General features: G+C 42.7%; 2 protein-coding genes across 3 annotated transcripts; both read left to right on the top strand.

The window, feature by feature from the left end:
* Positions 1 to 2655: 2655 nt before the first annotated feature.
* Positions 2656 to 8169, top strand: LOC109787299 (phosphoenolpyruvate carboxylase 2). Its single transcript, XM_020345856.4, has 10 exons — positions 2656 to 3083; positions 4049 to 4440; positions 4523 to 4607; positions 4749 to 4971; positions 5142 to 5245; positions 5325 to 5412; positions 5570 to 5724; positions 5837 to 6835; positions 7181 to 7567; positions 7683 to 8169. Exons 1-10 carry the CDS (start codon positions 2895 to 2897, stop codon positions 7977 to 7979), a joined length of 2919 nt encoding a protein of 972 aa, XP_020201445.1. The 5' UTR covers positions 2656 to 2894; the 3' UTR covers positions 7980 to 8169.
* A 2312-nt stretch (positions 8170 to 10481) lies between these two features.
* On the top strand, positions 10482 to 13706 carry LOC109787298 (ubiquitin-conjugating enzyme E2 36). 2 transcript variants are annotated; one of them, XM_020345855.3, is made up of 8 exons: positions 10482 to 10669; positions 10767 to 10794; positions 11053 to 11139; positions 11951 to 12009; positions 12411 to 12452; positions 12528 to 12601; positions 13186 to 13283; positions 13360 to 13706. In XM_020345855.3, exons 1-8 carry the CDS (start codon positions 10634 to 10636, stop codon positions 13395 to 13397), a joined length of 462 nt encoding a protein of 153 aa, XP_020201444.1. In that variant the 5' UTR covers positions 10482 to 10633; the 3' UTR covers positions 13398 to 13706. The 2 variants fall into 2 exon arrangements, with proteins under 2 accessions (XP_020201444.1, XP_020201443.1); XM_020345854.4 differs by having other exon boundaries at positions 10486 to 10669; positions 12411 to 12601.
* The last annotated feature ends 1565 nt before the right edge of the window (positions 13707 to 15271 follow it).

The raw sequence follows: 15271 nt of genomic DNA, 5'->3' as shown, positions 1-15271 counted from the left end.
ACATAGCTAGGGTTGTGGGTTGTGGTCACGAGGGGTCCACCAAGAAATGATCATATATCAAAAAGTTTATAGTTTGATATAACATTAGTATACTTTTTATCTGCTCATAAAGATTGGAGTCGTTAACCATCCTTCACACATCTCCCATCCTTTCTTCTCCAAATTCCGACACACGAATGCATGAAAACCAACAAACAATAGACCCCTCGTGACCCCCCCCCATTGTGTGTTCCTCTGTCACCTGATCACCATCTCGTGCCATCTTCCACCACTAACATCATCCGGACCAACTACCAAAAATCATCTAAGCTAGCGTGCAGGGTTCTTCAGTAGATCAAATTCCACCTTGTTTTATGTGGTTCCGTGGCGGGGCACCTTGCTAATTAGTTGTAGAAGTGCGAGTAGTTACTTAACGCAACTAACCATGTTCATAAAATTAAATATAAAGGTTGCCTTGAAAAAATATTGGTTAACAAATGAATTATTAACCTGAGTCGCTTTTGTCTTAATTACATTACCTAATATCACCCATTACATCTCGTTTCTATGTACCAAATTTTAATCTCCATGTTCCCTAAAAAATTGTAGTTTAATACAACATTAATATATTTGTCTACTTATAAAGATTGGAGTTGGTAGTTATGCCTTCACTCATCTCTCAGTATTTTCTTGTCGACTTTCTCCACTAACATCATTCAGACCAACTACTAAAACTCACCTAAGCTAGCGCGCAAGGTTCTTGAGTAAATCAAATTTCACCTTATTTCGCATGGTTCTGTGGCGGGGCACCATGCTAGCTAGTTGCAAAAGTACGGGTTATTACTTGATGCAACTAACCATGTCCATCAAATTAAATGTAAAGGTTGCCTTGAAAAATTGTTGGTTAACTAATAATTTATTAGCCTTGGTTGCTTTTTTCTTGATTATTTTACCTAATATCGCATATTACATCTTGTTTCTATGTTTGAATTTTTAATCTCCATGTTTGCCTCAAAACATTTATAGATTGATATGACATTAGTATATTTGTCTGCTCATAAAGATTGGAGTCGGTAGTTATCCCTTCACTCATCTCTTAGTCTTTCTTCTCCAAACTCTGACACGTAAATGCACGAAAACCAACAAACCCCTCGTGCCCCACCCCCATTGTGCGTTTCTCCGTCTCCGATCACCTTTTCGTGCTGTCTTCCACCACTAACAACATTCAGACCAACTGCCAAAACTCATCTAAGTTAGTGTGCAAGGCTCTCGAGTAAATCAAATTCCACCTTGTTTCATGTGATTCCGTGGCGGGGCACCTTGCTAGTTAGTGGCAAAAATATGAGTTATTACTTGACGCAACTAACCATGTCCATCAAATTAAATGTAAAGGTCACCTTGAAAAATTGTTGGTTAACTAATAAATTGTTAACCTTAGTTGCTTTTGTCTTGCTTATATTATATTTTTTATCTCCATGTTTGCCTCAAAAAGTTTATAGATTGATATGACATTACTATATTTATCTACTCATAAAGATTGGAGTCACTAGTTATCCCTTCACTCATCTCTCACTCTTTCTTCTCCAAACTTTTACACGTTAATGCATGAAAACCAACAAACAAAAAACACCTTGTGCCCCCCCACCATTGTGTGTTTCCCCATCACCCGATCACCTTTTCGTGTCGTCTTCCACCACTAACAACATTTTGATCAACTGCCAAAACTCATCTAAGTTAGCGTGCAAGGCTCTCGAGTAAATCAATTTCCATCTTGTTTCATGTGATTCCGTGGCGGGGCACCTTGCTAGTTGGTTGCAAAAGTATGAGTTATTACTTGACTGAACTATCCATGTCCATGAAGTTAAATGTAAAGGTCGGATTGAAAAAAAGTTGGTTAACCAAGAAATTATTAACCCTAGTTGGTATTTTCTTAATTAATTGTATTACCTAATATCACCAATTACATCTTGTTTATATGTTTCGAATTATATTCTCCATGTTTCGCTCACGGGGGCCTCCTCTCGATTATTGAGTACATTTTTCATAAGATATATGATGTCAACACATATGGCACTTGTGCGGGTTGCAAGTACAACATATATAGATGAAAAACAGATACAATTATGAAGAGACTTGGATCTATTGTAATAGTACTCCCTCCGTAAAAATGTGAAGAGACCATATACAAAATTTTAAGAATACATATACTATGAATAAAAAATTAACATATGGGTTCTAAATAGTACTCCCTCTGTAATTTTTTTCCTACATTTGTGTACAGGGAGAGTACATCTTTTGGTGACCTTGGTATCTAAACCTTCAACTGGAGCGGATCAAACAAATGTACTCCATCCGATTCATATTAAAACAAGTGTTGCTAGGTCTCAGTCACTGAGATTTAATCAAGTGATATATCATGCAAGAGAGAAAAAGGAAAAACAGAAAAGAAGATTTTGCACGGATCTTAATGTAGGATCGATTAAGACTTAGAAAAACTGTATTGGAATTTAGTGATGAGATATTATTTTCATATATAAAATAATAATTATCTCATGATCTTGAGGGCTGAGGACGGTGGAATCAGGACCGTCCACGTGGACATGTGGATGCTCCCACCATAATCCGTAAACTAATCCCAGTCCCGATCGAAATCCAAATCACGAACACCACCACTTGGACAGAAATTAATTTGATTTACAGAGATCTCTCGAGTCCCGGTGAACCGCGGCGGCACTCCGTCCCCTGCCATCCGCCTTCTATAAATAGGCAGCAACTGGAGTCACGACCTCCTCAGTCCCGGCCACAACCACATCCTCCCCCCAATCTCGCTCCCTCCCTCCCTACCACGCTGGTCCCTACGAGGCGGCGCGGCGAGCGCGAGCAGTCGGGTCGGGTCCGGTCAAAGCCAGGCGGCGATGGCGTCGTCGGCGCCGGGCGGCGGCAGCGGGAAGATCGAGCGGCTGTCGTCGATCGACGCGCAGCTGCGCCTGCTCGTCCCGGCCAAGGTGTCCGAGGACGACAAGCTCATTGAGTACGACGCGCTCCTCCTCGACCGCTTCCTCGACGTCCTGCAGGGCCTCCACGGCGACGATCTCAGGGAGATGGTAACTTTTTTTTTCTTTTACACTGTTCGATCTCGCACCGGATCCGAGCTGTCCCATCACCCATGTGCTACTGCTGCGCTGTTCCCATTGATTCCTCTGAACTTTACATGTGGCGCTTCGGGGTTCGAGTGGAGTTTTCAGCTCAGTGTTTACGGAGCGGGGTTGACTTTCGGTTAAGTCTCGATGTCGGTAGATTTGTGCGTAATCTGGTGTTGTTAAGTGGGAGTTTGGACGATTGCCCAGCTGCTCAGTTTTCCTGCCACAAACAATTTTTTTTCGCAGCTAATCTATATTCCATTGTGGTCTTGATTTTGGGAGCACTGCTTTAATTAGTCGAGCTGGGTTACTAATTGAATCTCAAATCGTGTCAGTCAAGCCTGACTTCGTCCGTGGAACTTGCCTTGCTATCATGAGTGCTGGATCTTGTGTTGGTCACATACGGGAGACCAAATAACTGACTTAGTAGTTGTGTTAACTAAAGTAAATCATGTTAACTGACTTGGATCTACTGAAATTATGAAAAATAGATGACAGTGTTATCTCTTAGTCTAGGAATATACTAGTTGGGTTAAACTGTCGAGACAACGGATAGCTGACTTCTTAGGAGAACCGGCATGGAAGTGCTGATCATATTTACATGTGTGGAAGTGTAGTTTCCAAGTGACATTGTCCATTGCTTGTAGGAGACTGTTCTTCCATCTTGTTTACGTTACCTAAACAAAGCCTGAGTCCACACAAGATATGACGTTTCCAGAGAACCAAACTAGGGGAAAAAAAGGTTCTTGAAACGACTACGTCTTGACTTTTGTTGACTTTGTGGCCTCACAAACTGTTACGTAGGCATATAAACAATTAGGTTGCTGGCTGGCTTGATTCTTTTTTGTTCCCTTGCTTGCCAATTGATTAAGAAGACATCCCTTTGATTGATGGACAGGCATAATTGAATTATTATTTTCACTAAACAGGTTCAAGAATGCTATGAGGTGGCTGCTGAATATGAAACAAAGCATGACCTGGAAAAGCTTGATGAACTCGGAGAGATGATAACAAGTTTGGATCCTGGCGATTCTATTGTGATCGCCAAAGCTTTTTCACACATGCTTAACTTGGCCAACTTGGCTGAGGAAGTGCAGATCGCATACAGGAGGAGGGTCAAGCTCAAGAAGGGAGACTTTGCTGATGAAAATTCAGCAATCACAGAATCTGACATCGAGGAAACTCTTAAGAGGCTTGTTTTTGACATGAAGAAGTCCCCTGCTGAGGTCTTTGATGCCCTCAAGAATCAGACTGTTGATCTGGTTTTGACTGCACATCCAACACAATCTGTAAGGAGGTCACTGCTTCAGAAGCATTCGAGGTTAGTTAGCCAGACATTGTGATGATAGTTGTCATGATACAATTTCTATGTATTAATCCTGATTTCAATGACTTTATATCAGGATCCGGAACTGTTTGGTTCAGTTATACTCAAAGGATATCACTCCAGATGACAAGCAGGAGCTTGATGAGGCTCTCCAGAGAGAGGTGCTTACTGCTATCCTTATGTTGATTTTCATGCTGCTGCTAAGGCACATTGTTAACGTGGCAATGCAGTCACAGTAGCCTTACAACATCATTACCGTTGAGATCACTTTCTTACACTTAACCTAAAATCCTCCTTTTTAGATCCAAGCTGCCTTTAGAACTGATGAGATCCGAAGGACTCAGCCCACTCCCCAAGATGAGATGCGTGCTGGTATGAGCTACTTCCATGAGACAATATGGAAGGGTGTTCCAAAGTTTTTGCGCCGTGTTGATACGGCATTGAAGAACATTGGGATCAATGAGCGTGTTCCTTATAATGCTCCTCTTATCCAGTTCTCTTCTTGGATGGGTGGAGATCGTGATGGTGAGTGGAATCTCTGTGCCTCGTGATACTGTGCAGTGTACATCTATGAAATATTTACAGTCTGTTAGGTGCTACATTTTCTGTACCTGGTCATATCATGGTACTACGTAGAACTATGGATATGGCAACTATTTTTTGTATCTAAACTTCTAGTGCCTTTACAAATACAGGAAATCCAAGAGTGACACCAGAGGTTACAAGGGACGTCTGCTTGCTTGCCAGAATGATGGCAGCTAATTTGTATTGTGCACAGATTGAGGATCTCATGTTTGAGGTAGAAATTGCTTGATTACTTTTAACTAAGTTCACATATATTTGATCATTAAAGTTGATAAAACTTCAAACTGTTTCAGTTGTCTATGTGGCGATGCAGCGATGAGCTACGCTCGCGAGCTGATGAGCTGCACCGCTCTTCTAAGAAGGACGCTAAGCATTACATAGGTACATATCAGTAACAGTTTTTTTTATGTAAAATAGTAGGCCAGACCCCTTCAAGAGCTATAAAAAGGCAGTAACAGTTTCTAGGCAAGAAATTTCTTATAACATATGCCTTTTTTTTATTATACTTATTAATTCGTGATGTTCATCTCTGATATAGAGTTCTGGAAGAAGGTTCCTCCAAATGAGCCATATCGGGTAATACTGGGTGATGTTAGGGATAATCTTTACAACACGCGTGAGCGATCACGTGAGTTGTTATCCAGTGGACATTCCGACATACCTGAGGAAGCTACTCTGACAAATCTTGAGCAGGTTGAGTAATATCTAGTGTCTACAAATATAATTGGAGCTATACATTTTTTCTTCAATGGTAATATGTTTGGTAGAGAAATGGTCGTTAATATATGCCAGTCTTCTCTTGCAGCTGTTGGAGCCCTTGGAGCTCTGTTACAGGTCGCTGTGTGCTTGTGGTGACCGTGTTATTGCTGATGGAACCCTTCTTGATTTCTTGCGCCAAGTCTCTACCTTTGGACTTTCCCTTGTGAAGCTTGACATCAGGCAAGAGTCTGACAGGCACACTGATGCTCTTGATGCTATCACCTCATACCTGGGAATAGGATCTTATCGTGAGTGGTCTGAGGAACGCCGTCAAGAATGGCTGTTGTCTGAACTCAATGGGAAGCGCCCATTATTTGGTGCAGACCTTCCCATGACAGAGGAAGTTGCTGATGTTATGGGCGCGTTCCAGGTTATTGCTGAGCTGCCTGGTGACAATTTTGGAGCATATGTCATATCAATGGCAACATCTCCTTCAGATGTTCTTGCTGTGGAGCTCCTCCAACGTGAGTGCCATATCAAGACACCACTTAGAGTTGTCCCCCTGTTTGAGAAGTTGGCTGATCTTGAGGCTGCCCCAGCAGCACTGGCCAGACTCTTCTCAATAGATTGGTACAGAGAGAGGATCAATGGCAAGCAGGAGGTCATGATTGGGTATTCAGACTCAGGCAAGGACGCAGGCCGTCTCTCAGCAGCTTGGCAGATGTACAAGGCTCAGGAGGACCTCGTCAAGGTCGCTAAGCAATTTGGAGTGAAATTGACGATGTTCCATGGACGAGGTGGGACTGTTGGAAGGGGTGGTGGCCCCACTCATCTTGCCATCTTGTCTCAGCCACCGGACACGATCAATGGATCACTCCGGGTCACTGTTCAGGGTGAAGTTATCGAGCAGAGCTTTGGGGAGGAACACTTGTGCTTCAGGACGCTCCAGCGTTTCACAGCTGCTACTCTTGAGCATGGGATGCGTCCACCCATTTCACCAAAGCCAGAGTGGCGAGCTCTTCTCGATGAGATGGCTGTGGTGGCAACTGAAGAATATCGGTCAATTGTCTTCCAAGAACCACGCTTCGTCGAGTATTTCCGCCTTGTAAGTCCTTGCTCTCATCGACCAGCAGGCTAGGAAACATATTAACTGCTTGAATTGACTTTTCAATATGTTGCAAACCTGAACCTTCCAGTGAGATGGAATTCATGCAATGATTTACGGTGGAAACCTATATCATGAAAATAATTTCAAAATAATGAATTGTGATAGCACTTAGGGTGCCTTCTTTTGCAACTGTAATTTCTGTGACAGTACAAACCCTCGCCAATGTTATATTGGCAGCTCAGGTTATTGCAGTAAGATTTAAACAAAGCAAAAACAAACCTTGGTGCCATTCAGGTTGAACCTTCAGTCAAATAATTTCTTTCTGATGCTTGTGTTTGACAGGCAACACCGGAGACAGAGTATGGCAGGATGAACATAGGAAGCAGGCCATCCAAGAGAAAGCCAAGTGGTGGCATTGAATCACTCCGTGCAATCCCATGGATCTTTGCATGGACGCAGACACGGTTCCACCTCCCGGTCTGGCTGGGCTTTGGTGGCGCCTTCAAGCATATCCTCAAGAAGGACATCAGGAACTTCCACATGCTCCAGGAGATGTACAACGAGTGGCCATTCTTCAGGGTCACCATCGATCTTGTTGAGATGGTGTTCGCCAAGGGTAATCCTGGCATTGCTGCCCTGTATGACAGGCTCCTAGTTTCAGAGGGGCTGCAGCCACTGGGTGAGAAGCTGAGGGCCAACTATGAGGAGACCCAGAAGCTGCTTCTTCAGGTTTGTGTTACTAAAACGCACAACTCCTGTACTTCGTTCAACAACACTGCCAGCATTGATCTTCTAGACCAGTTGTTAAAATATTAACAAGAAAACTGGATGTTCTTGATTTCAGGTTGCTGGACACAAGGATCTTCTTGAAGGTGATCCCTACCTGAAGCAGCGGCTCCGCCTCCGTGACGCGTACATCACCACCATGAATGTCTGCCAAGCATACACATTGAAGAGGATCCGTGACCCAGACTACCATGTTGCGCTGCGCCCCCATCTGTCCAAGGAGGTGATGGACACGAGCAAGCCGGCTGCTGAGCTCGTGACGCTGAATCCGGCGAGTGAGTACGCGCCGGGGCTGGAGGATACCCTCATCTTGACCATGAAGGGCATTGCTGCCGGTCTGCAGAACACCGGTTAGGGCAAGGGGAGATGCCGGATTATCTTCTTTTTGTACCTTGATGAGATATTTTTCCTTCTATCGAGGGCTGTGGGCCTTGCTTGTATCTCAGCGGATGTTGCTGCATCTGCCCCTCTACCCAGTGAGGAATAATGTCATTTCGCAAGTAGTATAACATTTATAAATAAAGGCAAACAATGATAATTTCTAATCTGTTTGTCAGTCGTACTTGGAACACTTAACAATGTACTGGATTGGGTGTTTATGCAGTGAACTGTTTCCAGTGCGCTGAATATTAGAATTAATTCTTGCTTGTGGTGCCTTTGCTTGAATCAGTGTATAGCACTGCTTGCTTGTTGCGGTTGAAATCCCAGCTCTTATGTTTTCTACATTGAAATCACAGCTTTTATGTCTTCTATTTAGAAGGCATGCAATAAAGGTGCATTTAATCGGTTGTTGAATGAGCTGGATTGCAGAGGGAAGAGGAGATGGAGGCTCTGTGGGCAAAGGGTATGGGGCACTCTTGGTGGCCGGCGAGGTGTTTAATCGACCTCGAGGACGGGCAACAACAGGGCATCACAGTGAAGTTAGCTGAAAGGATAACAATGATGCGTTTCTTCTTCTTCTTCTTCGAGGAAAAAGCCTCTTAAAAAAAAAGAATGAGAACAGAGGGAAAGAAGTCCCCGTCTTATTCTTATAGGAGAATGAGGAGACACGAACCCGGGCCGGCGACAGCAACCTTTGTGCTGTCCACCGCTCCACCCACAAGAGCTCCTCTGAAAAGCCTCTTAGCACTTTGTTGCGAAACCCACAGAGTTACATCATTCGGTACACATGTAAGCAAAAACAGAGGTGGATCACCATCCCACCAATACATTGAAGACAACCATGATGTTGGTTGATCGCTGGAGCTATGTTGTTCTTTTGCCATATTTTGGAAGTTGATTGATTAGATGTTGCATGCCTATGTCATGCCACTAAGATCATACGTTTTGTTTTTGTTCTTGGTTTTGTTAATGAAATCAGTATGCTCACACGTTGGGTGTAACATCTGTTGGAATGGCAATGAATCTTATCAAAAAAATCCGATAGAGTAAAAACCCAGTCCCGAATTGGCTCTACATGATTTTTCAGGCTGAGCAATGAAAAAGCACCTTTCAAACATGGAGAAGCATGTTATCTTCAAATTCAATTTCTATTGTCCTAATATTTAGCATCACATCAAACATAATTTTATAGATTTGCTACATCTACTCTAAAGTAAACAACATGGTAAAAGAAGTCTAGTTATCCTTGCAAAAAAAGAACTCTTTAACTTAGTACTATCAATGTATATAGAGATTAGTAAGGTTTGTTAATTAAAATAATATTATCAAATGAGGAATATTCATAATTTTAAAAATCATCATTTTATATTCATATAAAAAATAATAAAAAACTATTTATATCTACAATACCAAATATATATATAATATGAAACTACATCTTATGATGAAGCTAATGATATATGTTCGGCATTCTGGATATAAATATTTTTCTCTACAAATTTGGTCAACGTTTATGAGGTTTGACTTTTCAAAATCTATATGCACTACATTATGGAACGGAGGAAGTATCTTCAACTTTATGAATCGATTATTCTCATCTTATGAAGGAAAAATCAATCTATAGCTTCACTCCAAGCAAGAGGAGTAAAAACCCAATCCCGAATGGGCTCTACATGATTTTTCTGGTTGAGCCATGAAAAAGCACATTTCAAACATGGAGAAGCGTGTTATCTTCAAATTCAGTTTTTATTGTATTAATATTTAGCATAACATCAAACATAGTTCTATAAATTTGCTACATCAACTCTAAATTAAACAACATATAAAAGACGTGTAGCCAAACTCTTAATTTAGTATCCTAGCAAAAAATATATCTTAACTTAGCACTTTTTTTAAACAATACATACACATGCGCTCATACATATGCACACACACTCACCCCTATGAATGCACACACGCACACGCTAACCCTGTGAGCACCCCTCGAGAACGCACAACGCTGGAAGGTCTGAAATAAAAAAAAATGTCCTCCTAACTTAGTACTATCAGTGTATATAAAGATTAGTAAGCTTTGTTAATTAAAACAATATTATCAAATTTCCATGAGAAACATTCATAATTTTGAAAATCATCATTTTATATTCATATCAAGACTAGTGTCAAAGTTGCGTCTTGAAGACTGTCTATATTTTGGATGAATCAGTTTGCTAGATATCTACGAAAGAAAATGTACTATATATTTCATCACTTTTTCTAGTGGTCTTGCTAGTTTGACTGTTGGTTGCAAGTGTCAAGATTTGACATCGCTAAAAACCGTTTGTGAAAACATCAGCATTAAGCTTAAAAAAATCAGCATTACTAATTTAGGTTGCAAATCAGTTAAAAAAAAAAGAAAAACAGCCTAAAACATTCTCAAAAATAAAATAAAATAATACAGCCTTAAATCCTATCTCTCCGCACTAGCCTCATAAAAACCGCAAACAACAGGGACTAAACTGCATACCCCGAAGGATCATTGTTCGCTGACGCCGCCTCCTTTGGTCCTTCCTCTCCTCCCTTCCCCTCCGCCGCGATCGATCCCAAGAGCACGAAACCCTAGCCCTAGCCCTAGCCCCACCCATCTTCTCCATGGCCAACAGCAACCTCCCCCGCCGTATCATCAAGGTAAATCACCCTTCCGTGTGCTCGTTCCGTTTCCCCCAGTTTTCCCGCTCCTTTCCGTGCAATTTTGGTGATTTTCGGTGGGTGTTGCTTCCTGCAGGAGACGCAGCGGCTGCTCAGCGAGCCAGGTGAGATCTGAGATGCCTCTACGCAGGAGTTTATGCTATTTTAGGAGTTTGTTTTTGCCTATTTTTGCATCTCCAGTTAGCTTCAATAGATCCTCTAATCTCTTGTTTGTTTATTTTGGTTAATTAATACTAGAGCTTCAGTTATTTCTCTAACTGTGAAGAGTCGGTCCCTACTTTAGCTGTTCCTTAAATTTGTAAAAACAATCGTTGGATGGTCTGTTGAGGATCCCGGGCACCGCCCTTGTTATGTTCTTGCAGCTCCTGGGATCAGTGCTTCACCATCAGAGGAGAACATGCGCTACTTCAATGTCATGATCCTTGGCCCAACTCAGTCGCCATATGAAGGTGTTAAATTTTTTCCTTCTGTTCTTCTGTTCTGTACTTTAGTTGCCTTTGGCATTAACTGCAGAGTTAGCAATGCTGTGCTCTAATTGTCTGTTGAAATGGTAGATCAACTTTAGGACCCAATCAACCACACTAAGAAAATTTATCGCAGTATGTGGATTCTTATAGTGATTTGTAGCTGTTGGACATGATAAAGGATAATTCGAGCATTAAATTTTTTAGAGCAAAGTGATGCCATATTTAAGAAACAAAGCAGCCATATTTGTTGTGTGCCACAGCTAAGATAAATAGCATATATATAGTATAACCTTGCTGTGCCCGCACACATGGTTTAGCACAATTCATAGGAATTTTGGCGCAATGCAAGCAGCATTTTTTTGTTTAGTTATTGAACGCTCTTGTTTCTGCAAAATTCATGGAAGCATCATTTATTTCCTGAAATAAGTATCTGGAAACTGGAGAGGGTTATATTTTCTGCTGGTATCACATAGACAGCATCATCTTCCTGAGATGTATAGCTTTCCAACTCCTGACTCCTAAATAGGCTTGCAATTAAGTCGCTGTTTTTCCCCATACGTGGAAATGCTTGAATGTCCTGGATGCTCCATGTTATCTTAGTAGTACTTCAATTCTCAACACAAACTTATGATATGGTTCATTTTGTCATGTGATGATTACTGCATCCTCTTTACCTCCACTAATGCATTCCTAGCTCCAAGTTATTACGATTAACTCATGTTCGATGTTGGCTATTTCAAACATGTAAATGCAATATGCTCTCTTGTTAACTGTAAGTTTGGTTACTTGTCAGGAGGAGTATTCAAACTTGAGTTGTTTTTACCTGAAGAATATCCAATGGCTCCGCCAAAGGTGTTTCATTGTTGCTTTATTTCAAGTATCTCAGTGCTATGACTTTGTCGGTTTGTAATTTTGTTGATGTTTTTTCCAAGCTTCATGGAGACAAGTTCTTATGTGCACCCAATTCATATGGAGCCCATATGTGTAGCTAAGATTCTGTCGCAGCTTAACAAATAAATATTGGAATCATATGAATAAATGCTGGATATCATCATATGATTCTTCTAATGATCTCGATGATTCCTGATGAGTTTGAGGAAGATGTATTCATCATCATATTTAGTGTTGAGAGGACTAAGATTTGTCTCGTTATTTTGTTAAGATTTCAGATTGAGTGGTTACATTGATTTAAGGTCTACATGAATCTGTACATTTTTTTGTGACTGAAGTTTTGATTTGATCACTGTAAACAGGTTCGCTTTCTCACAAAAATTTACCATCCAAACATTGACAAGGTAAGTTCGTTATATTCTGACCCCTTATATACGTTAGTAAGTTATACTATTTTTCTTAATATGTACATTATACAGCTTGGGAGGATATGTCTTGATATCTTAAAGGACAAGTGGAGTCCTGCCCTTCAGATCCGAACAGTTCTTTTGAGGTGAATGTTCCTGCTACAGTAGTATTTTTGTTGATATATGCGATGACATTCTGTTGTACTCCGCATTTGGTGTGTTTTGTTCATAAAGAAGTCGGTACTTCTATAGAAACCATCTATCAGCTCCACTGGACTAAATAGCATTTTTAGGTTACTGAAATAGTTTCGTGAAATGGAAATTAGAAATGGGACATTAGTTCTACATTAAATAGCTTTTGTAGCACTTTGCAAATGTTTCACACTAAAAAGCCAGGCATATCATATGGGATGCATACAGTCATTATGCAGAGACCCTGGAAGAAATGAAAGATTTCGATAAAGTTGATGACACTAAATGTACAGTACAATGGAGCTGCTGGCACTGCCACCACAACCACCAGTAAACTGGTGGCAGAACTGATATGTGTTGCTGTAACTAGAATATGCATAGAAGGAGTATGTGATGTGGGTCCTTCAGTACCTTACCACTGCTGGTGTTTACTTGGAAATATTTGCTGAAATATAACCAGAAAGTTCAAACGAGTTGAGCAGAACAAATCAATCTTAGCTGAACATCTCATTCCTTTCCACTTGATGTTTCTTTTCAGTATTCAAGCACTCCTCAGCGCTCCAAATCCTGACGATCCGCTTGCTGACAATGTGGCAAAGCACTGGAAGGCCAACGAAACAGAAGCTGTGGAAACAGGTGATAATCTTGTCGCATTTCTAGCTGCAAAATATAGCAGATTTTTCTCAAGCGATGCCGGTTTCATATTGTGCAGCCAAAGAGTGGACCCGTGTCTATGCTAATGATGCATGAGCTCTGCATGCTATGACTGATTGCTCAGTAGTCTTGGAAAGGTGAGGTGAAATCGACTATCAAGTGGTTTAAAATGGAGGTCCAACTGATGAACTAGTGAAATGTGAAGTTTCCTCCTTGCATCGCGTGTACCGAGTGTGATGTATATTATTACCCTAGTTGGGATGCGATGGACCCATGTGCGTGTATATTTCGTCGAGTGTTGTACCGTAATAAACATCCTGAAGTTATGTGTGCCTTCTCTTGCTCTACATTAACTTCTTGGCCTTTCCTGGTTTGTTTTTATGAAGTGTTTGAGAATTTGTTGCACGTTCTGCATGTGTGTATCTTCATTTGTGAGCGAGAGAATAGTTGTGTGATACTCCCTCTGTAAACTAATATAAGAGCAACTAATATAAGAGCGTTTACAGAGGGAGTAGTAGTTTCTAGATAAGAGTTCTTACATTGCGATACCATGGAACGGATACATGAAAGAAGAAAGCCTACATGTGGTGGTTAGTAGTCTACTTTTTCCCCGAGTAATATGTAGAGCTGGGTTGGTCTCAGTGATGTAGTGGTATAGAGCGGTGGTCAGTTCCTTCCTTTGTTTTTCTAGGGGGTTGTTTTCCAGGAGCAATGCTAGAACTAACATCAGTTTTTATGTGATTCACTGTACGGGTTAATGTGGAGCAAATCAGTATTGGTATTGGCGGTTGACGTGCTGCCAGCATCGTAACGGAGTGGTAGGATGTCGGAAAACAGGCGACAATTTTTCTCGAGTACTCTTGTAACCCTGGCTCTTTGTTAGAGCGCGGAACTACCTTGCTTCGCCATCCTAAGTTGCCATTCCTTGTTCCTTGCCCAGTCTTGTCCATTGAGTAGCTGTGCGCCATCGTGTTGAGTGCATTATGGTTATGGTCATTAGAGCATCTCCAGCCGATCGGTGCCCCTAGGGACATAAATAGCGCCTCCTGAGGGCTAGCCGACACTTTTTTGGCCGTGAGGGCGGTCGGGTTCCTAACCACGGCCCAGGTCGGCCCCCAGACGCCTTTTTTGAATTGAACTTCGGCTTAAGTTTAGACGAAAAGACAGGAATTCGGCTAATATTCGGCGGTTTTCATTCATATTTGTACATAATACAGAAGACAATAAAACCTAAAAAAAAGTCGGTGTAGTCGCCGATGTCGTCGTCGCCTTGCATGCCGCCGTTTTTGCTGCACCCCTGACCTACGTTGCCGATGCGGGGGGGGGGGGGGGGGGGGGGGGGGATGACGATGCCGCCCTCGTCCCGGCCGCGGCGATCTCCTCGAGGGTGCGGCGCTGATGCTCCATCTCCTGCCGGACGTAGTCGTCCCGCGCCCATTTGAGGCCGGTCTTCTCGTTGGCGGCCATCGCCTCGTGCTCCTTCACGGCGAGGAGCCTTGGCTCAGTCTTCGGCTTGACGAGGCGGGAGGAGGGAGGAGAGGCGAGACGGCCGCCCTCGTTGATGACGAGGGCGCCGCCGCGGGTGCGCCACCCGAGCGGCGTCTCCCGCGGCTCCGGCTTGATGGGGAGGAGCGCTGGCGACCCGGAGGAACGGGAGCCCGATGAGGACGAGGACGCCGTCTCCATTCGCCTTGGCGTCCAGGAGGTGCCGTGGCGGCGAGAAAAGAAGGGGGGCGCCGGGTACTCCAAGCGCGGCGAGTTGTCGGCCTCGATGTGCCCGAGGACAACTTCGAGCGTGCGCCCGGGGACGCCCCACCATTGGCGCCGCCCCTCGGAGTTGTGGCGTCCGCGGGGTTCAATGCCGTTCGTGGCGGCGATCTGGTCGGCGTGGCAGCGGTCAAAGTACGCCGTCCACAGCGTGTTGCTGTCGGGGGTGTGTTGGAAATATGCCCTAGAGGCAATAATAAAAT

This window comes from Aegilops tauschii, chromosome 5, assembly GCF_002575655.3.
Source record: "Aegilops tauschii subsp. strangulata cultivar AL8/78 chromosome 5, Aet v6.0, whole genome shotgun sequence".
Lineage (NCBI taxonomy): Eukaryota > Viridiplantae > Streptophyta > Magnoliopsida > Poales > Poaceae > Aegilops > Aegilops tauschii.
Note: the sequence above shows the minus strand (reverse complement) of the source record. Positions and strands in the feature narration are given on the sequence as shown.

Excerpts from the sequence above, each read along its gene's own strand:
- LOC109787299 (XM_020345856.4), top strand. The coding sequence starts at position 2,895 with ATGGCGTCGTCGGCGCCGGGCGGCGGCAGCGGGAAGATCGAGCGGCTG. Across the intron at positions 5,246-5,324 it reads TTGAGGATCTCATGTTTGAG|TTGTCTATGTGGCGATGCAG; the intron begins GTAGAAATTGCT and ends AAACTGTTTCAG. Across the intron at positions 5,725-5,836 it reads CTCTGACAAATCTTGAGCAG|CTGTTGGAGCCCTTGGAGCT; the intron begins GTTGAGTAATAT and ends CTTCTCTTGCAG.
- LOC109787298 (XM_020345854.4), top strand. The coding sequence starts at position 10,634 with ATGGCCAACAGCAACCTCCCCCGCCGTATCATCAAG. Across the intron at positions 10,795-11,052 it reads GCGGCTGCTCAGCGAGCCAG|CTCCTGGGATCAGTGCTTCA; the intron begins GTGAGATCTGAG and ends ATGTTCTTGCAG. Across the intron at positions 12,010-12,410 it reads ATCCAATGGCTCCGCCAAAG|GTTCGCTTTCTCACAAAAAT; the intron begins GTGTTTCATTGT and ends CACTGTAAACAG.